The 25448-nt window shown below is 40.3% G+C and overlaps 2 protein-coding genes across 3 annotated transcripts in view; both read right to left on the reverse strand.

Moving 5' to 3' along the window:
• glcci1b (glucocorticoid induced 1b) overlaps nt 1-9829 on the reverse strand; it is a 28316-nt gene extending 18487 nt beyond the window's left edge. For both annotated transcript variants that reach the window (XM_006791839.3, XM_006791838.3), the window contains exons 1-2: nt 9664-9829; nt 9106-9485 (exon numbers count right to left, since the gene is read on the reverse strand). In XM_006791839.3, coding sequence (XP_006791902.1) covers nt 9106-9415 — 310 coding nt within the window. In that variant the 5' untranslated portion in view covers nt 9416-9485; nt 9664-9829. The remainder of the gene's footprint in view (nt 1-9105; nt 9486-9663) is intronic.
• A 1406-nt stretch (nt 9830-11235) lies between these two features.
• On the reverse strand, nt 11236-25205 carry mios (missing oocyte, meiosis regulator, homolog (Drosophila)). Its single transcript, XM_087848453.1, has 12 exons — nt 25083-25205; nt 23816-24679; nt 22035-22524; nt 20896-20994; nt 20529-20783; nt 19050-19219; nt 18361-18426; nt 18123-18281; nt 16646-16798; nt 15074-15278; nt 14699-14828; nt 11236-12730 (listed from the first exon to the last, which is right to left on the reverse strand). The coding sequence occupies exons 2-12, from the start codon at nt 24632-24634 to the stop codon at nt 12640-12642; spliced, it is 2637 nt and encodes an 878-aa protein (XP_087704579.1). The 5' UTR covers nt 24635-24679; nt 25083-25205; the 3' UTR covers nt 11236-12639.
• Between the last annotated feature and the right edge of the window lie 243 nt (nt 25206-25448).

Below are 25448 nucleotides of genomic sequence, written 5' to 3' on the forward strand. Positions count from 1 at the left end.
ATGATGTGCAATACTGCCAAACACCCTGAGGCATCTTTTGACTCTTCCTTGCTGAGTGTGTTAGTAAGTTTCAACTGAAATGCTAACATTTTAGTGTAACAAATCACTTACTGCACAAATGCAACCAGGAACATGAAGCCATAATTTGAATGACAAACCAAACCCAGTAGTTACATTTTCATCTAGCAATAAAGGAGCATGTAAATCGACGTCAGTTATAATCAAAACATACTGCTTTGATTATAAAAAAGCAAAATCAAAACAACAACAAGCAATGTAATAAAACGTAGCTTCAACTAACCAAATGAGTTTTTTGTACCAATATCTTCTAGTTTTGAAAGTATGGACAGTGTGATGTGTTACAGCAGAGCAAAGAGAAGGCTTGCGACCTGAGGCAAATGTAAATGGCTGAGCAGCAGTATCTGACATTATGAGAATAATCTGCTATGAGCTGGAGCAGTTAAGCACACGCCACCCACATAAGAACTCATAAACAACCACAATGGACATCAATACTGCCTGCATCCACTCTGCATTCCTGCAGTGCCACGCAGTTAAAAACAAAAAAAACCATGTAAAGATATTAGCTCGAATGTGCTTAGAGACTGCATTACATTTATTAGCCTCAATTATACTTGTAGTAATTTCTAAAAAAGCAAGTGTATGTTCTTTCTTTCGTTCCCATATCAAAGGCAGAGTAAAGGAACAGAACGATGAGCAGGAAATATGCTTGTTTACTTTATTCCTTGCCTGAGCAGGCTAGGGCAAGGGCCTTTCCAACAGACACACAGACTAAACTATCTCCATGAGGCACCTCTCTCCTACTAGAACTACACAGCCGTTCATTGTTGCTCTTTGTTCGCAGAATACACAGGCCTACACACCCAAAGGTATTGCCTAAGTAAGCTTACTGGGCTACAGTAAAAATTCCCTGAAGCATTCTAGACAAAGGAAGCAGGCTAAATTTCTATCAATATTTATATAGTCCAAGCCAGTGCTCTCAAAACTGGGATTTTAGTTATTTTCCATCATTTCCCCACTTGCCAGACTAAAATAATCTCCCAATGAGAAAAAAGAAACAGTATGAAAGAAGCCAAGACATCAAAGCAGTCTGATTTTGATTTTTTTCATGGGTAAAGTAAGTGTATGTCAAATTAAAGAAATATTTTCAGGTTGGACTTCCCTTCGCGGTTCAGACAGCAAGCTGTGATGAAGTCTTTACATTTCCAGGATGGTGAATTATTAGCTGTAAGGCAAATGTGATAACAAACAGGTAGTTCTCTTTTGCAAAGTATAGGAGAACTGTTCACCCCAGGTTTGCACAGGAATGCGTGAGTCTGGTTGAAGAGAAAATTTGGTTAATTTAGTATGATCTACAATTCTACTCCTTTAGCGTGACAATTGGCAGGTTTTCTAGGTCATATGATAGCAAATTGAATGCGTTTGGGTTTTAGACAAAACAGACAACTCAAGACCTTCTCAGGCAAGTGCATTTTAAGAATAAATCAGTAAGTTTTCCTATTGGTACCAGGCTTAAAAAGAGACAGACTCAGTTTCTTAGACATGGTTTAAGCCTAATCCTAGTTTAGAAACCCTTGTAATGGGACACTTAGGCTTAATCCAAGTTAATATGTATCAAAAGTGAAAATACACTGACTTTACCATGGTGTTAATTTTTAAACTGACATCAATTAATTCAAAGTATTGAGTTGAGTTTGAAAAGCAAAATGCGCTCCGATTTTTCCTTTTTAGATAATTTTTTTTTAATCACTTTGAGGCACCAGCTAAAATCTTATTCTCAACTTGCACGTTGATAACAAGGGGTTAGGGTTTTTAAGACATAAGATACAACCAGTTAATTAGTTAATGCAGTGCTGCTCAATTATGGCAAAAATAATCCCAAATACTTGGAAATATAAAGTATCTATATGCTGCAATAGCAGCACCTTTATGTAACACAATTATAAGTAGATGAGAGGGAAAAAAAATGCACATTTAGCTAACAAATGTGTCTTTCAGACAGAAGATTTATTTTAAATGAACAGTAGAATTGATTTACTTGCCTGATTAAAGCAAACTGCTTTATGTTAAAAATAAATAAAAAATAAATATAAAGCACCCTGGTGGAGAGTAAATCTGAGATTTCAGGGCGCAACAAAAAGTAAAGCGTAGGGTGCTGGAAGGCAAGACGACAGCATCAATATTCACACGATACCAGAGATTTAGTTTCAATCATAATGAGAGAGGAAAAAAAGCAAATAAAAATAATCACTTAACTGCACAGCCCTAAGCTAATATACATCTCCAACAACCCTACATGTGTAGAAACAGTTATAAAAGGATAAATGGAATTAAAGAAGTCTTTAAAACACTAAAAATGAGAGCTAAGCTAATGGTGGGCTAATGTATTCATTGCTGTGTGTAAACAAAGTAATGCTCTTCTGTATGTACAGTTCAGCGTGGGGGTTGGCAATAAAATGAAAAGATAATTATGGAAAAAAAAAACTTTTCTTCAGTGAAAATTTGAGATACTGTAAATATCATTTGTTTGTATTCTTTAACACTTGAAGGTTTTGAATGGTCAGAGTTAAGGTTTTAGTTTATTATATACACTTGTGTATTTAAAATGCAGCAGCATGGAGATCTACAGTACATTTATCATGTTCAGCTTCACACATTTTCACTTAGGAGTAAAAAATGTATTTATTTTTTTTTAAAGTGATTTGATTTTATATCTTGATATATCCACTGACGTAAAAAAAAAATTTGCGATAAATTTTTTTTCCCCCCATATCACCCACTCCTAATTCAACGTCCTGTTCCAAAAACATCACGGCTGTGATGATTTCATGTTCTGATTGTACTGTGGAAGCAAAAATTGTATAATTGTGTGCTAGAAATTCTCAAAGTGACGTGACGTTTAAGACACATTGATTGGATGGCGGTGCAATCCTGAATAATAAAAAAATAAATAAAACAAAACAACCCGCTGGATCAGGTGACAACGTTTCAGTCCAGCTAGCAGGGAAACTAATATATAATGGAGGACATTAAAAGCAAAGTGGCAGCAGTTTGGATGTTTTTTCTTTGTTTGTTTTTCTGGGGGGGTTGTTTTTGTTTTTTTTATTAATCTCACCACACCAGCATGATAGTTTGGCTAAAAGGGCATTGGCCCAGTGGATTATTTTTGGAGAAGCCTAGTTACATTTATGATAACAGAACGTGTTGCTGTCTGGTCCATATCTGTTACTTATGTGTGAAGTTATGCACAAAAAGAAGAAATTAGCATGACTATATATGACAGCAGTATGCAGTTGATGCTTATTTAAATGAAACTTCTGCAAATACAGATTTGGTGAATAACACCAACACATTTTTTTTTTCTCACAATTTTTCTAAATAAAGTAAATTTATATTGTTAAATATATGCATCACATGGTACTTTACAAAGCTAGAAAATATTTAACGCAATATTTAAGATGAACCTTATGTTATCCTACATAAAAGAATGTTTCTCACTGTGAGGAAGAGAGGGGAACCAGAGATTATGAATTTAACACCGTTTTCTGATTATTACAAAAGCCAAGGTATCTATATCTATATCCTACATTAAAAAGGGGGCGGGTCTGACAATTATGAAATTTAGCATTTGAGCATGCACTGCCATTTCACACAAAATAAATGAATAGATGATAAAAATTAATTGTGATTGACATCCGAGTTTGTAACTGTGTGTGTCTTTGCAAGCTGAGAAATTGCTTGTTAGCACAAAAAAAAAACAAAAAAAAAAAACAGTAAAATAAATCCGTATACATTAATATAATATAAACATTATTCACATCTGAGTCCAGTGGGTATATTTCACAACAAGCTAGTATGAACAGGTTTGAATGAATCTCAGTGAATGAGGAACGTATGTGCTAACAAATCCCCCATCTATGTGTGTGGACTTAAGAATGAGCAACCTTTAGATCAAAGTTGAGGGTAAACTTCCAGGTGCTTCAAAATGTCACATGCATAGAGATGAAAGTACAGGAAACAGTGCAGTTGTGCTACAGTCCACTGATTCAGACCACATTCATTTTCACATTTGGTCCTACTCTGCAGTTTGAATAGCTGACAATGAAGCAGGGCCATTTCAGCACAGCTGGCACTTTGACTTTCATTGTGGGGACAGTGTGGTAAAAGATGATGTCATGTTGGTGAACCTAAAAGGTCATAAGGTGAAATATAATACTCTTAACTCTGTCCACCATCATCAGGCTAAGATCTAAATCATGTGAACCAAAGTCCATCACCACACCCGTGGCACTGTAAGCCACTTTGAACGGAGTTTTCCACCAAATGGCAAGCATTATGTCTATGAGTGGGTTCAAAGTACTACAGTGTATGAGAAATTATACACTGCACAGACTATTGCTGTAGTCAAGTCACACTGAGCTGCAGCAATGAAAGATAAAGTGAACAATTTTGCTCATATTGAGGGCTTTTCCTGGCTTAAAAAGGACCTTTGCATGGGAATGACTGTACGTGAACGCCTGACTGGTCTGCAAAGCAAAAAGTCTGTTACTTAACTTAGCAGAAGTCTATGCATTTTGCACTTGGACATTGGATAAACAAAAAACTTATTTTAGGTTTGAGTAAACTACCAAAAAGCATGTTAAGATTTTGTATACATGCAAAAATTTTGATATATTAACAAAACAAAAACAACAACAAAACAACAGCACAGTAGATCTTGTGTTTGTAAATTGTGTTTTGCAGTCAGAGGTAAGCTTGTGTCAGAACGTGGCAGTTCTGCAGTAGCATCTCTTTATTAACCTCATGTAAAACTCACTTTAGTGCCACATGGCATCCACATTGACCTTAAGTATTCCTGACCAATAAATGCACTGTACTGGAAAACACCTGCAAACATTACCCCCCTTTAAAGAATTACTTTCTGAAATGTGAAACTATGAGCAAAAGTCAAAGTCAAACTTAACCCAATCTCTTAAAATATTTATTTTTTAATTAAAGTTCCATTTTCAAAAACAGATGACTGGGATGTCTTATTGAGTCTACTGTGATTAGAATTTGCTGATCAGTGGAAATAAATATCACCTTCACATGGACACTATTTTACACTTTTTTTTTTTTTTCAAGAAAAAAAAAAATCTCTAGGCCTAGAAACACTTTCTATACATTTTATATAGTAAGGCTGGCATTACCACAAAATATAATAATGTTTTTATTATTATTAAAAATAATTAAAAATAATAATGATGGACTTTGTTTCATAAAAACAAAACAAACAAAAAACTGGAGTTCAAACCCATTCAGAGGGCAAACTGGACTCACTGGTGGACAGGGTCTGGCCTAGGCTGCATGCCCGACACCATGTTTTTAGACTGTAGATCAAGAATTTCTATTGATATTTTATGTAACAGGGCTAAGAACTGGCTTAAGGTCAAGGACAAGGACATAAAGTGCAGCTCTAGAAGACGTGAGCTGTGAAAAAGAAATCCGACTATAAACTGCCAAAGCTTCAACACACCGACTCTGCCTTGTATAAGCGAGCAGTCAGGGAACAAAATCTAGACTTTCGAGATCACTGCAGACTACATGTAAAGACTGTAGACAATCTTGCTGTTTTAAATGGGGGGGTTCCTTAATAATGCGAACAACAATTATTAACCCTTGTCCCATACTTTTCATGGACAACACTAATAATAGGGGTGGGGGAAAAAAATCGATACTGTGTAGTATGGTGATATTTTGTTTGCTAATAATGTATCGATACAGGGACAGCAGAAATCGACATTTTGTTACAAAAAAGCTTTTTGTGCTCTGACTTCAGAGCATGTTGATCCTTTTTCTGAGCAAGAATCCTGACATTCCTTCACTGTCCAAATGTGTTTAACTTTTCGGCAGCAATAAACATGACAGTTTACTTATTTTAATTTAAGACATGTTTTATTTTAATACAGTTTAAAAAATTTTATTTAATGTAAAATTATATTTTGTTTTAATTTACTTTCAAATTCTTCAGTTGCTGAAGGGGCTGCATAGTTTTCATAAACTGCATAGTTCAGAATAGCTATAATTGTACCAGATGGTTGCATTCAGTTAAGTTGGACTAGACTGTAATACAAACCGTTCAGTTTGTCAACAATAAAACTGAAATGAGAGAAAGACTGAGTGTGAGAATTTGATATTAGATAAAACGAATATTGATAAAGTTTACCTTTATGTACAGAATCTGAATATCGCAAAATATTGTAAAAAATTGTAATAATATCGTATCGTGCGTTAAGTATCGTGATAATATCGTATCATGGGATGTATGGCGATTCCCACCTCTAACTAATAACTGTATTTTTCAAATTAAATTACACTACTGACCAGGATGCCGGGTAATGCTAGCTAACAATCTGCTGGGAGGGAGTCTGTTGTTGCTTTGGGGATCCGTGAACACAGATGGAGGCTGAAGAAACAACAGCAACAAGACTAATTGTGTGTCATTTCTGGCCATGCTGCCTCTGTGCCAGACTTGCCCTGGAGGTGAGGTTTAGGTTGCCCCACCCACCCACAATTACAGTGAACCAGATAGGACAAAGACAAGAGTACTCAAGGCTGACAGTTGTTTTGCATGACGTCAATACAATTTGTGTCACTAAAAATTGTAATTCGTCCAAATGGATTTTATCATGAAGCTGAAGTTATGTGAGAAAGTTCAGCTAGATGTTACTTGTGACATGACCCATTAATCCGTGAATTTCTCTAGTTCATGTTGAGTGTTTTCACCTTTGTTATCCTGGTGTTTAGAAACCTGGTGAAAATAGTCAAGGGGTGCATATGACTGTGACACTACTCGCACAAAGCCTCGTCAACACAAGTTGTTATCCAGTGAGGACATCCTGGATAATCCTCTGACACTTAAACAAAATTTGCTAAAAAAAAAAAAAAAGAAAAAAAAAAAAGTTAATGCTCGATTCATTGTGATCTGAAACAGGTGGCTGAGCCCATAAACTCATCAGGAAAGTATTTACTGGGGTCAGGAAGGAGAGCAGTTTTTCCATAGACATTTATAGAAGCGCAAGTCTATTTGGAACCACAGTTATTGCCCCCTGGAGGTCGTTAAAAGAATGCAGATATATCTATGGCCAGTGTAAAATACTGCATTGGTGAAGCATTTCTAACGTAACAGGGAAATTCTGCATACTTGTCACTAATGAGGTAGGTCACACAACTTTAACATTAATGCACAACTCCGCTAGCTCACCAGAGCTACTTCACAAGGAATGTGCTACTGTGCTCATAGCCCTTTTTACTCTTCAAGTGTAACTCATCATATATTCTCTAGGCAGAACATTAGACTACAGAGAGGCGGCTATATCAGAGCCAAAATTTGTTTTACACATTTTTTAAAAAATAAGTACACCAGTAATTGGGGTAAAAAGAAAAAAGCTGCATATGAGACCTGACAATCAGCCAATGCCCGGAAGAAACTTTGCCTGACACAAAAAATGATTTGACTTATGAATAATGGGCTGATTAACTTCATTCATTTCAATCTGTCTGCTTGACAGTTTACAATCATAAATGTCTGTGTTTTACTTACTTTTGTAAGTGAAATAAAAGTGACAGGCATCTTTGTGTCATATCTTTATTTTAATGATCAATAACTTATTCTGGCAATCTTATCGGTTATTTGTTTCAGTTGTTTTTCCACCTTTAAATTGATCTATATGCCACATTTTTCACTTCCGGGAACCATGAGACCACTTGCTGATGTGGCCCATAGTACTTGTCATCTGACGCCTCTCAGGCGTGTTTGTACTGTGGGGTCACATCCATGAACGAGGGTCAAGCCTCCATCATCATCACCACTGACATGGGACACTAGTCTGGGTTAGAGGTTGACTCTCTCAGAGGACCGAGGTATGCATGGCATGCCAACAGAGCAGGGGATCAACACCAACTCAGGTGAAATTCACCATGCTTGGTAAAGCTGCCCACTCAGTTGTTACTGAAGAGACTTAGTTTCCTGCCTTGCATGCTACACTAGTCAAGGCTGGAGGTCATCTCATTCAAAGAACTGAGGAATGTGAAGCACGTCACAAACATTAAATTCCACACACTACTCCATAAAAACTATCGTGCTGCATTGAGAAAAGAGGGCACCCATTTCGTTAAAGGTAAGAGGGAAAATCTATTAGAATTTGACAAATGGAAGTAACACTGCCCCAGCTGCTGAGGCAGGAGTAGTCACCTAGGTTAACCAAAGCAGAATGAGCCTGCAGGAAAAGCAGGCCTTTCTTATCACAGAGTGTTTCAAACACTAGCTTGACAGAGCGTGGTTAGGAGTGCGTTTTCTACAAAAACACGGGGGCTACAGAGAAAGTAGTATTCTTTCAGCAAAAAAGAAAAAGTGGACTGCTGGCCTGTGAAAGCATACTGCTACAGAAAACCGGCCACAGGGTCAATATTTGGCAGGAGAAGTAGCCAGTTAAATAAGGTTTAGTCAGTGAAGCACTGGGTGCTGCCTAAACTCTCATATGCTCCTTCACTGTATCTCCATATCTCTTCCAAAGATCAACTGGGCATGACATGAAACAACATAAGGCCAGGCTCTGCTATCCATGTGCAAGGCAGCATGGTGAGGTTTAGCATATGTTCAGAGTACATGCATCTATGTATGGAGTGAGAGTCAGTCTAAGCAACACCTGACCATTTCTCTGGCGTGGCTTCTCCTGGGAGTGACGTGGCCGCTGTTATAACTAAAATCAGGTCTTTCTGCCAATTCTCTCCTTTCAAAAGAGCAAATAAAGTAAAGGAGCCAGTATTTCACTCCAGCCTCTTTATGACTGCATAACTGCACTTAAAGATAGGCTTAATGCATAAACCTCCTTCAAAGCAAGTGCCAGCCTGACTCCAGACTTACTTCTTACCCACCCCAAAAAATAATATGTGATCACATTTTAGCACATTTAATGGCATGACTATACACCACACAGTGACAACATAAGTTAGGCTATCAAGACAAGTCATCCTGAATCAAACGCACGTGGTGAGCATTTGTTGACCCAGCACAGGCAAAGTTGCTGAAAATCTTGTTTTTACCTCTGGAAACTGGAGAGTCTGGGGGGCAAGACGACTCCTTATTTTCGGGGGACAGTCTTTGCTTAGCATTTGCACTTCCTGAACTGAGTGTCGGACTGGAGGGGGGGCTGGAGCCCCGGCTGTGGCTCGTGGCTCCTCCGCACAGGGTCTGTGGCCGCGTGGGACTGCTCTGACCCGCACGAAGGAGCTGGTAGGGCACAGTGGCACGGATGGGGTGCAAACGGCAGCTGTTGTTGTTGAAGGAGCCGGGGGAGCCCGCATTGCTGCGTCTGACCCTCGGCTGCTGAAGCGAGTTGCTGGGGGCTGACATCCTCACAAAGTGACTGTAATTCTTATCGCAGTGAGAAAAAAAACCACGTACTGCCAAAGTTGCTGTTTTTCTGCAGAAGGAGATGGTGGTGGGAAGAATGGGATGGGTGGGGGCGGTAAGATAAACATTAGCTTGTTAGCAAAAAACAAAACAAAAAAACAAAAACGTTAGCTTCCTTTAAAAAAAATCAGCTCATTCGTTCGAAGAAAAAAGCAGGTCAAAGACGTATTATTACGGGATAAACTTACCTGTTAGATACTAACAAATGCCGTCGTAAGCTGCAAACACAACATGGGCAACTTTAAAAGTTGTTTTGTAATACTTCTCATTACGTTTAATTCGTGTTTTCCAGCTCTCTCTGCGTCTTCCCCATCCTGTCCACTCACTCTAAATGACAGTTCTTTCTACCAGACTACTGGCTGCTGCCTGTGGGCGGAACACAACGCTCAATTCCGAGCGTATGATTGGACACTGGGGGTGTACAGTAACGACGCTGATTGGTCCAAATTTATGTATTGGCTATATTCTCAGCCAATTATATCTGTAAATATTTTATTGGTACATCATTATTATTATTTTAATTACATAAAGAGCATATAGCTCCAAAATAAATATTAAAACTTTGAACTAATAAAAACTTGTAAAATGACTTCATGACATTAATCATTATTTTGTCAGATTCAGATGTAATTTCACACTGAGGTGAATGGCTTTTACTGCAGACCCCCTCTGCACCTCTTTACAGGCAGTGAAAACTTAGTCATCAATTTCAGCTCCACAGGAAATTTGGACCACCTCATACCACAAAGTCTACATTTATTAGCTGTTGTCCCTATATGACTCACTGAGCTCCTTATTTTATTGTATTTAGATTGTTTTGCAATCGAGATTTTTGTTCTTTTTGTTCTACTTTCTATTTAACTGGCAATATGATAAGAAATGTCGATACATTTTGTCACATTGTATTGCTTTATTGAGCTACTTCACATCATTTAGTTTGTCACACGATGTGTTTAATGTTTTTTGCATTAACAAAGTAAAACCCAACCAGTTTATCTCAGCCTCATTTAGTGCACCGTTCACTAATCCAGAACCACCTTGCTTTGAGGAAACAGTGCTAAACACTGCAGCACCATACCTGTTAATCTCATTTATCAAGCGGTTTCCCTTTTGCAGAGGACGGGAAAGTTTATATCTATATTTGATTTTAAAAAACATATATTTATACGAATCAACTCTGAGCGGCCTTGACCTTGTTGCACCTACTTTCCTGATTTCCTTGTCTCTGTTAATGATACTGTGCATAAGTGACTTGAGAGCTTGCTTATGTGACTTGACTCGGGTCAAATTCCTTTTATGCTTAAAGATATTTGGCAAATGAATGTGTGTGGTGAGACAGTTGGTCATCTGTTCCTTTTCCAATGGCAGAATCTCACTCTCAAACTTCAGGCCAGCTCCAGATGACAAAACATCTTTATTCCACGACAACTGGCCAAACTACATTTGTGTTATGTTTAGAAACATAAAAGTGAAAGTTCCAGAAAAGCAGCCAACTTGGAGTGGAATTATTTGTGTGCAAGCTCTTGTTTAGAAAATCGGGATGCTCAAAATCTATTGTTTTTTTTTCTTTCTCACCATCTTCCTGAATGCACAGATTCTGTGGGAGTTCCCATGGGAGAATAATGAGTGACTCAATGAACAGAAAGAGATCATGTGACAGAAAACCCACGCTAACTGCGTCTATGAAACATAATAATGTAAAAATAAGCCATATAAGGTTATGGAAAAACACCCCCATTCAGCAGTGCTCTAATTTGTCAGTCAGAATTTATTTCAAAGGGAAAACACAAGAAACAGTGAAAGGATGAAATTCCAGCCAATCTGTTTTTCGGGATGCTACACGACTTGCCAATTTGTCAGCTCCACTCCAAAACAGTTCACAAAAGGGCACGCAGACTTATAAACCTCCCACACCGAGAAAAAGATCCTGGTGAAAGCAGCATACAGTAGTTCATGTGCCCCCCTCCCATCACCATCACCACCTCCTCCTCCTCCTCACTCCATGACTAAGTGATTTAGCCAGCTCTAGTGCAGACCGCCTCTCACTTACAATGCCTCCTTGGGTTAGTGACTGTGCGGGGAGGGTGGCAGAGAAAGAGAGAAAGCCCATTTACAATGTGGTTTACACACAGCCGCTCCCCCCACCACAGACAGCGCCCATCCTTGGATTGATGTGTGGTATGCATAGTTTTTGGGTGCAATTTGGACACCAGAGGGAGAGAGAAAGAAAGAGAGGGCAAGTGTGTGTGCACAGGGTGCAGGAGGGGGTGTGCAAGGCTCGGGCTCTGTTCGCTCGCCCTCTCTTTGAGTCAATAGTGTTCCGGCAGCTGAGGTTCTTTATGAGGGGAACAATCTGGAGGGTCTTGTCAGAGTGCCGAGCAGCTGCTGTTTTCTGGGGCGCTTCTTTCATAGACCACAGGCCTGGAGTGGGCTGGTGAATAAAGACGCACCCTCCCCACACTCTCCTCCTCACCCATCACCACTCCTACTTTCTCCAATTCCTCATCCACCCCTAGCCACCCCACCCGCACTGCCCCTGCCCTCCACAATGCCAGATGCAGAGTGGCACAGAGGAACATGAAGAGAGCAAGAAGACTGTTATTGTGTGCTAAACTCCCCACCGTCACCCGGGGTACCGTCCTTCACCCCGAACAATGCTTTGATGAGGTATGTGAATATCCTTTGTAACACAGACGTTATACAGTACAGCGTATTAAAACAAGAGCCAACAAATGTAGCTCAGACATATTGGCACCTGTGATTACATCTTTACATTCTGATGTGTGAGTGGAAAACTTTTTTTTTGTAAGAGATCACTATAAATCACAAGATTCCTGATTCAGGCTAAACTGGAAGAGGCTGAATGCAACAGAGCCTCATGTGTTTGATTTTCATTAGCAGAACATCGAGTGTGCATTCGCTCCCTTTCGGTCACTGATTCAATTAGTCAGATCAGTCACACACACCGCCTCCCTTCTTAATACAGGGCTCAGTTACAATGTTACATTCACTAGACTATATAACTTAACATCATTTCATTCTATTCAATTCAAGCAGCCCGTTTAGAAAAGGACATCGCTGCCACCGTCGCCACATTGTTGGCTGGCGATTGCAGAGGTGAACCTGCTGGTGTTTGGCCTCAGTTCCTGACAGGCATCTCCTGTTTAGCTGCTGTCTGAAGGCACAAGATTCCCTGTAGTGTCCAGCTGCATGCATTTACACGTACACGCTGACACTGGGCACTCCGTGTGGTCTCTGTAACACACATATGAAGGTCGGTTAAAACAAAACATGCAGGTAAGTGTACAAAAGCTAGTGTAGAGTTTGCACAGTTCTCTCAGCTCAGAGAAAACAGAAGAGCACAGCATGTCTGCCTTTCTGGATTTTTGATAATGAAACTGTGGTTTGGAGTATGTGGAACAAATTACTGTAGTTTTACTTTTAAATGTAATTTTAAATAAAGCAGTGAAAACACTCAAACTGGTATTACATTTGTAGTAGGAGATAACAGCAGGCAACTTTTTGAGGAAAACTAGAAAAAGCAGTGAAACATGCATTAGGCACGAAAATGAGAACAGGTTGTGGTGCAGGAGGCATAAATACACAAAGGACCAGTAGAAGAACATATGAGGTTTATGAGGTACACATTTACCCTTACAGTTAAGTAACAGTTAAAAAAAATTAAGTTCAGAACAAAAACTTTGCTTTTCATAATAATCACTGCACTGCAGACACTCAGCCTACAGGTTCTAACATGTGCAACAATCCTACGCCAGAGCTAATTTCAGTGACCAGTAACTTCTGTCCTAGTCTTCGTCAATGACCATTTTCTTCTGACAAAAAAAACAACAACAACAAAAAAAAACAAGGCGATAACTAAATAATAATTAGTAAAAAACTAATGCACGAGGGAGCAGGCTCAAAAACATGTGGTAATGTAAGCTGCTCTTGTTCATGTTTGCGCTGTTGTTCGTCCTCCAGGGTAGCTCCGCTGGCAGAGAAGACAGAAATCACAATATGCACAGACTTGGTTTCACTCAAATACAAAAACAGAGTTAAAAACAATGAAAAACTAACAAAACTGTTGTTTGTGCTTCTGTATGTTAGCCTTGTTTTCGTTGCTTCGTTTGGGGTTTTTTTGCTTCTTCCTCTTCGTGGTGAAATCTGCCGTTGTTCCCTTTCTTGTTAAAGCCAAATTCTACCTATTCATAGCGTCCGAGCAGCTTCTGCGTTCAGTAAATTCCAGCAATCTTTCTCACCACACAACCGAAGAGCTATACAAAGGGAACAAAGACTAAAATAAAATTTGGTTTCCAGTGTAATGCGAGATTTATTTTTAAATTATTTTGCTCACACCGAGTATCTACCAGGGGCGATCGTGGCTCAAGAGTTGGGAGTTCGCCTTGTAATCAGAAGGTTGCTGGCTCGAGCGTTGTGCTCGGTCGTTGTGTCCTTGGGCAAGACACTTCACCTGCCGCCTACTGGTGATGGCCAGAAGGGCCGATGGCGCAATATGGCAGCCTCACTTCTGTCAGTCTGCCCCAGGGCAGCTGTGGCTACAACTGTAGCTGCCTCCACCAATGTGTGGATGACTGGGTGTGTAAAGCGCTTTGGGGTCCCTAGGGGGGACTAGTAAAAGTGCTATACAAATACAGCTCATTTACCATTTACCATCTATCAGAGCTGTTAAAAAGTGAACTGCTTAGCTCAGAAGTTAGTAGGTTCAGGCATCAGACTGACTTTCTGGAACAGCCATCCCCTTCAGATCATCTGCCTCAATAACTGCATTTAAATCTCCACTGAAGCCAAATTTATTCTAATTTCGGTCTACGTCTAAGTTATTAACTGTGTCTTTTGTTGATTCTTTGTCTGCCCCCTTGTAATCTGTAATACCATTTTCTAAGTTGTTCTTAGGATGGCTTCCTTTTTTTTTTTTCAAATTGCTTGCTGTGCACCACTTTGGTTAATGCCTGTTTTGTAAATCTGTTACATAAATAAATTGACCCGACTTGCTTAAATGCTGCATATCTTTCAGCATTCATTTGATTTTTCTACCTCATTTTTTTTGCTATGATTAATTTTGTAAAAGTACTTCATATGACTCAATGCAAAACTTTTTAGCAAACTTTAAGAGTGACTGTTCCGTTATGTTAAAGAAATAAAAACATGAACTTCAGCAGCAGATGCGTCTGAAGAGTTTCTGAGCACATGCATCCCTCCTACCTGAACCAGCTGAGCATGTGGCCAGCATGGCCACCATGTCGACAGTTGTGACACCAGGTAAACCAGTTATTAAACTGAGCCAGTTTGTTCTCCCTTGTCAGGTCCACTTTTTCATCTGATTTCCCAGTTCCTGCAAAAAAAACAAAAGAGAAATAAAATATCAGTAAAGTTATAATGTTATCCTATTATGAGCAATAAGGAGAAAAGGCTTGACACTAAATGTCCAGGTGCTACCTGTGCTTAAATGCAGATCAAAGTCCACACATTAACCCAGGTAAATGCTCAGTTAAGTGTTACAGCCACTTAAGCTGCTCCAAGATGTGTGCCTGTTACTGGAAATATCAGCTGAGCATCTGTCCACACAGTCCAGTTTACCTTGGCAATTGGAAACAGGTGTGCCCATGTTCATGAGGCAGAGGGCACAGCGTGGCAGCGGTTTCCTGCAGCCAGGGCAACTTGTGACTTTTGACTTGGTGGGTGAGCCGCTGACACCATATTGGCTGAAGCCGCGGCCTTGGTGAGGTATTGTGGAGCAGCTGTAGGAGATGGACTTCCCACAGAAGTTGCAGCTCACAAACACCTGCCAAAGAACAAACACAAAGGTCGGCTGATAAGACCCGGTGAACATGAAGGTAAAACCAACAGCCGCATGCAGAGCAGCTGTCTGGATTTTATTTTTAAGGAAGAGTGAGATAAGTACTTGATAATACAGCAATAATTCCAACAGGCGTAAGAGTGATTATTGGAATTTCAGCAATGCAATGAAGCACTGCCAAGATTGAGCTTACACGTAATCACATGTTAAAAACCCTTTAATACCAGAATCTATTGAAAAAAAAAACATAAATCAACCAATGTGGAGTATGCATAGTATCAGGAACAGATTTCTCCAACACAAAAGGAGAAACAGCACAGACTATACTGACTATACGAGCAGGTTTTATGACAAGAAACTGAGAGGCGAGCTGTGGGTGTTATGAGCTTGGTGCAAACTCTACTTGTAGTGTAATAAACAGCACAACCGTCCTACTTTCATATAAGGGTAGTTGTACGTAATACAGTAAGAAACAAGAACAAACACAGAAACAAGACAGACTGCTTTGAGCGTGCAGGTGCTGGATCATGTCAGAGCCTGGAATATGTCATTTTATGACAGGACACTTTAACACTGTTTTACTGAGAGAATAAAAACATGTATCTAATTTCACCTCTAACGTTTTTTTAACTAAACAACAACAACAACTGTACGGTGATGAAATATGTCAATACTGGTACTAATATCAAATTTATAAAAACTGGCATTTCATGGGTTGACAATAGCTTTAACCCACTTCATCTTTTAAATCTTCCTGAAACAAAGCAAAGCGACTGAGTCGATTCTACTATAGTGCCAAAAAAAGACTGTAACCATCCTCCAATCGGGGGATGTACAACTTGTCCTGTCCCTCCATGGTTGAAGTCTGTAAAGTCCAAACAGCAAAATGCAGAAGTGACAGAATCGGCTGTTCCTGTAATGGCTGTGGTTGCTCTAAAATCAAGTACTAGTTCTATCTTAAAATGTACAAAAAAGCCAGGAAAGCCTGGTTTTTACAGATAGTTTTACCTTAACAACAACTGTAAAGTGGGTGTTTTACTAGTCTGTTAAAATACACAAGTCCAAAACCACGAATCAGGTCAATGTGGCTACTTCCATCATTCATATACAGTCTATGTTAAACTGTTGTCATTTTCAGATAATATAATGTCACCACAGAATCAGTCAATAACTTGATTTTGTGATGAACCACTATACCACATTCTTTCCCTTCACATCTCAATGCACAGTTGGAGATGGCACTCCCTCGCTGGTTCTTGCAGTTGTTAGCATATTTCGAACCTATGCATTGAGCGGTTGGAATCTGAGATGTGGGTGAAGTTACACTATATCGATTTCAGCACTAAAATCACCTGGGCTAGTGGTTTGGAGCTGGGGTCCAGCTTGCCTCTGTGGATATCAAACTCAGCTCGTTTGTGCCAGAATCTCCAAGCGTCCAGCAGGTTGCGGTAGTTTTCAATCCAACACTGGACTCGAGGGTCTTTCAGCACTTCGCCCGGAGAACCCTGTTGAGAGAGATTATTTAGGCTTGTAAGACATTTCAACTTCAGTGGGGGTTCTGCTTGGGAAGGCAGCCATGCCCTTTCTTCTCATCTCTACTAGTTAAATATGTATGTGAGGTACAACATTTCTGTAGCTGTAGGCAGCTTTTGTCTCTTCACAAGCAGGTTAGAACAAGAAAATAAAACGAAGCAAACCCAGAGAGCTGTTTTACAGCATGAAAAGTTACAGACCTGTTCAGCCACTTTGATGTCTCTAGTGTTACTGTACCAGAAACAAGTGCAATGCAGCAAGCAGCTCCACCGAGGCTGTTACTTGTATTGTTACAGTAGGTGTTAGCTGTGACCTTTCACAAACAAGGAGGCAAGTTTTAGCATGTGCACTGATCTTTCAAAGGGTATGGACAGACAGACAGCTCCTTTCTCTTTATTTGATGCACTCTAGTGTTTGTTTAATTATGGGAGTAGTTCACAACAGCCAGAATGAGAAAACTAGAATGAGGGCAGCATAGTTTTTAGACACAGTGGCAGCTTTCACATATGCACTGCAGGGACAGGGTTGCACTCGAGAATGCAAAAGTCCGATCATATCAGACTATCTGATGTGTGGTTATATTTCAGGGCATTCACCACTGCCTCCTTTGTGCTCCTCAGCTCCCATAACTAAACCACATGTAGTACTTATGCAAAAAACATCCAATTCTGGATGTTTTTCATGCATATTAGTGTTTCTCAAACAATAAACTCTGTGAGAGCAAACCATCCAAGTATGATGCAAGAAATCAACACCATCTATCATTAATTTACTAAACATGCTTGTATTTTGAAAGTTCAGTCACTGTCAACCATCTTGCTCTGAAATATCCTCCTTCCAGCTGGTGCGCCACTCTGACCAGGCCAGCAGGTGGACAGCTGGGTGACATACACCGACATAAAGCTAACTTGACAGCAGATCAGAATAAGAACTAACATCGCCAACTGCAGTCCAAAAAGGTGGAATGGAATTTTTTGACACAAAATAGTTGAAAATTAAAATATGCAAAATGCAAAATAGAAACTTTTAAACTGTGAGAATAAATTTCCGTACAACAATCAGAGCATAAATCTGTGCCAAACGCTGTTTGCTCAGTCTGACGAACTTGTGTGTACTGGTTTATTTTGCTTTGTGTATCTGTGTGTGTATTATTTGTCTGGCTGACAGAGCTACTGTTCATCTTGACAACTCATACAATAGAGGCTCATTCTCAAATCTCATGTGCCCTCTCCATTCTAAGCAGGTTTGTGTGAATGAGTGTAAAAATAAGCACTTCTGTGTAATTTGTCTCGGTACCTTCAGCATGCAGAAGCTTGCAGTCTGGACGTCACCAGTTCGGTCCACATAGCTCTCCATAAGATCCACGCCATCTTTAGTTAGTCCGGTGAGCAGAATGCCCTCCAGGTTGCCCGCCTCCTTCATCTCAAGGGTTAGTCTGTCGATGTATCGTGGCAGCTGCAGCAGAGATCCAAAGTTAGCAAACAGCGATATATTCAGACTATATCTGCTGCTGAAAGCTTCACTCTGCAGTTACCTGTGCATCGTTGAGAAACATACAGGCAAAGGCCACTCGGTCTCTCACAGCCACGCTGCTCTCATACTGAAACACAAACAAAGAATATCATATCTTCCCTTTTAATATCTGTCTCTGTGTCACTATTTGGAGGGGGTGAAGCTTCAGTATAGTGGATACTTTTTACATTAAAGAGTCAAAGTCACAAAGAAAACGGTGTTTGTGACCCTGTTCTGACCCACAGTGCTGCGAGAAACAAATAATCTGTGACAAATAATCAATTCTCAAAGCAAAGATGGCAAGAAACAAAGTCAAAGTGACTGCTTAAATCCTCTTATCACTTTCTGCCAGGAAAAGGTCTGCAGACATAAATAACAGTGAGAGGAGCCAGAGGCCAGAATCTGAGCAGCTGCAGGAGGAAAAAAGCAGAAACCAACACTGTGTTCTGGGCACAGACTCCTTTTTCATAGAGGTGTTTTATGACGGAAACGTAAAACATATCTTTTCCTGTGCACCTGAGGATTTTCCCACTAAACACCACTGGAGTATTACCCGAGTATTCATCACTGCGTTAAGAATGCCTGACCGCTTTTATGAAGTGGGAACAAAAGGGCCACTGTTGAGAAAAGTGTGCTTAGAAAAAAGAAAAAAAAATTTATTTATTTTTTTTCTAGCGTTCAAATGTTCGTGATATTAAAGAGATCCAATACCAGCACGCCATCGTAGGCTCCAGGCTCACTGGTGAGAAAGGCAAACATGATGCAGAGGTAGGGGTTCTTCAGCTGCAGCCTCAGAGAGCTGCACATCTCTCTCCACAGGGACGACTTTTCGTCAGTGTAGCCTGACAGAGCCATGGCAACCACATTCAGGTTCAGGTCACCTGTGAGTAATATGAAGTGAAAGAAGCAGATTTATTTATAGTCTGTAGTCTTAACTGTAAGAGCAGCACATCTGAAAAAGAGGATGACGCTATTTTCACAAATAAAGCCAGATTAATGTTGGAAAAAACATGTCAGAATATTTTCCACGGTTGTCCTTTCACACATGTAGCACCCAGCAGGAAGTAATCTGCTTCGGACACATCCTCACTACTGGAAATGTTTGGCTCAGTTTAGGGGTAGAGCTTGCAGAAAGCAGAACACTTGACACCCACTCACTGGACACAAATGGACAAAACATTGGGAAGCTGGCAGGTTAAGTCCATTTAAACTCTGCTCTTACTGCAGTGGGCATTTTAGTTGTCATACATGAGGTAACATGTAAAAATGCTCACGGCTGCAGTGCATGTGTGAAAAAGGTTATGGCAGCTGTTCAAGGTGATGTTTTATTGCTTGGAGGGGGGAAAAAAGTGTCCTACTTTTCTTTTTCTTTTTTTTTTTAAAGGTTAACCTATCCAAAACCAGCTCCATATCCCTTTTGTCATACCATGGGCTTTATTTCAAATTTAAACTGCAATTTCTTGCTAAAGAAAAGAACTTTTAAAGACTCTGCCTCCCAACGTACGAGCTATCATAAACCCTAACAGAAATCTCTATACAACACAGTTTTTATTACATATTATTACCTCTAGATATATGACCGGGTGAGGCTCGGAAAATACCTAACTGAACTACTCTGGTATAACAAAATGTTGGTTTAAGGTTGAACATTGGAATCAATACATTGTAAGTTAGAGCTGCAACGTTGAAAGTCCTGAGGTGGCTCTGTTGACACATCTTATCTAATGAATCACCCTGTCAGTCTTACTCAGGAAGCACTCATTAGTGCACACAACAGAAAAGCGTTTGACCTACATTGGTGTCATTTTTTTCCCTCAGTTAAGGCGTGTGTCAACAGCAGCCTTCTCTCTCCATTTTCATTAAACTTCTGTAAAAAGTGTAAAAAACGTGTTTCCTGCTGTTACATTAATGAAATCCCCCTTTTTTCAAAGACTTCATTTCATTTTTTAAGAGTTTGCTTGATGTCGAACACAATTTTCATCAATAACTGTTTGTTCAAATTAAACAAGCCAACATGGAAGTAATAGAAAAGCTGTGATTAGGATTTTATCATTGTTTTCTTACATTTTAAAGTCCAAACAACTACAATTACATATATTTGATACATGTACAGTTATGGTTATGTAGTCTAAAGTATCTCCCCTTATCAAATTACTTTCTCTCGCCTTCCTCTCATCCCTAAAAGCTCACCTTTCTCTGCCATGGCTCCCTTGTTGAGGATCTGGATTGCCCGGCGGATGTCCAGGTTGAACAGAGCGACAGCAGCCGCCCGCTCCCACTCGTGTTCCTGTTCCAGTGATCGCAGGAAGTTCTCCACATCTGTGTCAGTCCCCCTGCTGATCCAGCCACAGAGCCGCAAGGCAAGGCAGCGCTCCTCGCTGTGGTACCGCGGCACATCTGTCTGCCGGTCCGAGCCACTCCAACACCTGCGGCTTTCGGTTGTCCCTTTGGGACCACAAACACAGGAAGTCAGTTTTTCAGTGTATGAAATTTCAAATAAACACAGTTACTGTGAAGTGTCCTGTGGCACAGACAATCAGTTGGTTATTTGTTTTACCTGAGGTTGTCTTGACAATGTTCTTAATCCCAGAATAAACCACAGACTGCACGTTCCCCTGAAGTTTTAGCTCCATATCCTCCGCACACTGTTTCATATGTGATACTTGCATAGGAATTGTAACAGTGTGCAGTCCATGCAACATAATACAGGCACATAACAAGGAAACTACAACATTAATCATTTTAAACTTGAACAAGGACAAAAATAAATAATGTGTTAATATTTTTACTATGGTTATAAATCGTTTTCATTCATTTTTTTTCTTAGTTATTCAAGCCTTGCCTAGAATGACATTATGTCCCACCAGGGGGCGCTGCCCCACATTTTAATCTGTCACCATCTGAGGATGTTCAGAAGCGTTCAATGTATTTAACCTCCTAGAACCTGGCGTCCACATATGTAGACATCACATTTTGGGTTAATTAGACCAAAATGCTCAATTTTGCTCTACAAGGGCCTGATATCCACTTACGAGGACATTATACTGCTACTGTTCTATCAAAATTTTAAACGAATATCCTCATATGTGGCTCTCATTTTTCTTAGAAAGAAAAATTAGATAAAAAAAAATAAAAATCTGGTAATTCTTTGTTTTTACATTCATCAGGTCCCAATCAGCCCAAATATCAAAGAGAAATTAAAAATGCATGCCGTGGAAGAGTTCGGGTCTTAGGAGGTTAAAGGCAACCAAAAATGATTCAAAACTTAATTAATCAGTGAATCAACATTAATGACTCTATTTGGAAGTAATTTTACAATCCTTTTTGACTTTCTTGCCAAATGTTCGATAAGAAGATTGAAAGCTCTCGAAAGGTGTTATTATGCCCATTATAGGCTTCATATGATAACCTTTTTAAACGTTGAATTCTTTACTCAACTAAATTAAAAGGTTACATTTTGAAGTAATAATAATAATATAAATCTCTACTCTATAGTCTTTAGAGGAGAAACCTTCAGATGAGGAGAACCATCATCGGAGCAATGAAGCACTTCACTGCTGCTTTGTAAAGTAATAAAAAATAACCTGCCCTGCATACAGTTTCAACAGGTGGCTGACTGTTTGTCTCTGCCATTAAACAGATTATCAATAAGCCATCGTGCAGATATTTCCATCATTTCATCACCTGAAAGGATATAGAACAGATCATGCCATAAAGACTTAAGTTGGGGATCCTTCCCACCCGCCAGCAAATGGTTCCTCCACACCTGGACGGTATCATGTCCGTACCTGGACTGAGCCCTTTCCCTCATTTTAGTAGCGATGTCTTTCTCGATCAAACTCTCCACTCCCTCAGCTGAATCCTCAACACACTCGTACAAGTGTCTGCCACACGCCCACATGAGAGAAGTTGTGGAGCTCCATGCCAGTGAGATACGTTCAAACACCGTGAAGTCAGTCATGACACGGTTGGTTGCTGACACCACCACCATGCGGTTCTGGGAGGACGGGTGCCAGGCAAAGCTGCCAATCTGACTTTCACAGGGCTGCACACTGCGCTCAATGATGGTGGGCTCCGTCTCATCACCTATGGGCGTGGGAGTGTGCTGCATGTCGTACAGGCGGATAATGTTGCTGTCACGTGTCAGCGTGGCCAGTAGGCCAGTACGTGTTGGACACCATGCCACCTGAGAATAAAATGCAGAATTTTATCAGCTATAATAAGAAGACTTCTACTGAATAAGCATGCCCTGACTGAGCTAATATAAACATTTAAAATAACAATTTGGCCTTTTTAATGCATCTTAATCTTGTTTTTGATCTCATTTATTCCCTCTTTTTTCATTTAAATGAAACCGGACTTGGTGATAAAAAAAATAAGTAAAGAGTTTAAAATTATTTGAGCATTTCATCACTCTGTCTTTGAACATTTAGGCCAGGGGTGTCCAATCCAAGCCTCGAGGGCCAGTGTCCTGCAGGTTTTAGATGTGTCCTTGATCCAACACAGCTGATTCAAATGGCTAAATTACCACCTCAACATGTCTTGAAGTTCTCCAGAGTCAATTTTACCTGTCAATTTTAGATTGCCTCAATCAGGTGTGTCAAACTCCAGGCCTCAAGCCCCGGTGTCCTCCAGGTTTTAGATATCACCCTGGGTCAAGACACCTGAATCAAATGATTAGTTCATTACCAGGCCTCTGGAGAATTTCAAGACATGTTGAGGAGGTCATTTAGCCATTTAAATCAGCTGTGTTGGATCAAGGACACATCTAAAACCTGCAGGACACCGGCCCTCGAGGCCTGGAGTTCGACACCTGTGTTCTAATATAACCAGTGGTTCTCAGAATGTGGGGCATTGAGCAACTGCAGGAGAGGCATGGAAAGACCAGAGGTTATTCCCTGAAAAATCAATCTGTGCCTCCCACTTGACCCTGCCAGAATCAGCTGACTTGTATTTTGGTACAATAATTTTAGTATATGTGATGCAGCCACACAGAATAGTACCTTAATAGTAAGAAAATATTTTGCCAAGTTACAAACAAAAACATTTCCAGCATCTTTGACCTTCATAACGTCATGTGAAAATGAGATAACCACATGCAAATTTCAGAGATAAAAAACACACAGTTTGTTTGTTTTTAACTGCAATTGAATCAACTTTAAACCCACTCATTGTCATGGTTTTAACTCCTTGAGTAAGTATTTTCAAATTCCGGGTTGTAAAATATGATCATGTCACATCATTTTTTGACACAGGAGTCACAGCCAGATAAGAAGCCATATGTCATATGCTATCACTTGTTTTTAAACCAGCCACTTGTCATGCTGACCTTTATTTCACTGAAACTGAACTAACTGAAATTTCAAATGAGGAATGCAGAAGGCTGAACATTTACATGGCCAATACACAAAGCTAGTATATTAGTGCATGATTATTACTGTGGCCTTTAGTTAGTTTTTTAACAAACACCATCCTACCTTTATGAGTGGCTTGGGCTGCTCAGTCAGTGTGAGCACAGGCTTCTCAAATTTCCTCAGATCCCAAATGGCCACCTGCCCCTCAAAGAAAGAGGCCACGCGGTCATGGAAGTGCGGGTCAACTGTCACACCTTGGATGGCTTTTGTGTTTACAAACGTTTTCTGACTCGTGTTTCTCAGGTCAAATATTGCCAGGTTCCTGTGCATGCCTGCCAGCAACAGCTTTGGGTCACGGAGCAGCCAGCAAAGCGAGAGGCAAGCATCATTCTGGCCTAACTCATACAAGGGCTTGGTCACCACTGTGCTAGAGTCCAAATCGACAGATGAAAGGCGAATCTTCTCAGCTGCTACACTGGTCTCTGGGGACAACTTGCTGCTGATGTCCCATATGAGGACAGAGAAATCTGCCCTGTGCTTGTCTAACCCAGCAGCCAACAAGTTGCTGTCCACGGGGTTCCAAGCTAAAGTGTTGCACTGGCGGGCGTGTTTGGGCACAAACTCTTTCCCCACCAGCTCTTTGCATGCAGAGTTGTGGCTCTGGCCCAAGCTGGTAAGCACAACTCTGCCGTTGGCTTGGCCAACGGCAAGTAAACACTCCGGCTCGTGTTTGGGGTACCAGGCCACACATTTCATATAAGGGGTGTCCGAGTTGATGGCCAGTAATGTAGCAGCAGTTTCCTCGGAGAGTGGCAGGGTGCCAGCCTTGGCTTCTGCGCTGCCAACAGGTCCGATCCGGTACAGTCCCAGTTCGGAGTCGCAGATGACGTAGCGGTCCGGGTGGTGGGGGGACCACAGGATGTCGGGTTTGGAACCGCTCATGATTCAGACGCTAGTAGGTTTTCAGGGAAGTTTAACCTCTCCAGCCTGGAAATACGGCAGATTATCACACAAATGAGCACATGAACAAAGGTCAGAGACTGCGCAGAAATATTACGCATCTCCGAGTGCAGTGGTCGCAAGGTGGACAACAGACAGCTCTGAGAAATCTTTTTAACATGTTAAAGTAATGATACACTGAACCAAACCGTCAATATAACCTGAGCTCTGTGTGGAAGTGTAGCACAGTTGGTTTGAATTTAACGCCCAGCATGTTAAAAAGTTGCCGTGGGCAGTTATAGTACTACTTTTAAGTTTGTTGACATGCTAGCTAAACTAAGCTAATGCTAACAGGTAAAGGGAGAGCAAGCGCGTGACCGTTTCGCTCGCGCCAGTTTAACCAGCAGTCGAAAACATCTGTTTGAGCATTTCGAGAAGAGGTTTTACTTACATAAACACAACAAAGACGACTTATAGGAATGCACGAGATACAGCTTGAAATACACATGGCAACCTGGAGCCAAAGCGGATGTTGTGTGTTACACCAAAACATGTCCGTGTTATTAGCAACGTCAGCTACTTCATGTTCCGCTAAAGATGCGGTTTACCAGCAGAGGGTGCTAAGTGAATAAAAAAGAAAGAGAAAAGACGTCAACGAAATCTGGCCGTTTTATATAAGGAATTAGGCTATTTCAGATAATCACTATTTAAGTTAATTAATGTATTAAATATGAAATATATTATAATATATTAAATATATTTAAGCAATAAGAGTTGAGTTGTCGGACTGACAATGTTATTGAAATGAGGTCGATTT

This window comes from Neolamprologus brichardi, chromosome 11, assembly GCF_056152115.1.
Source record: "Neolamprologus brichardi isolate AB-2024 chromosome 11, ASM5615211v1, whole genome shotgun sequence".
NCBI lineage: Eukaryota > Metazoa > Chordata > Actinopteri > Cichliformes > Cichlidae > Neolamprologus > Neolamprologus brichardi.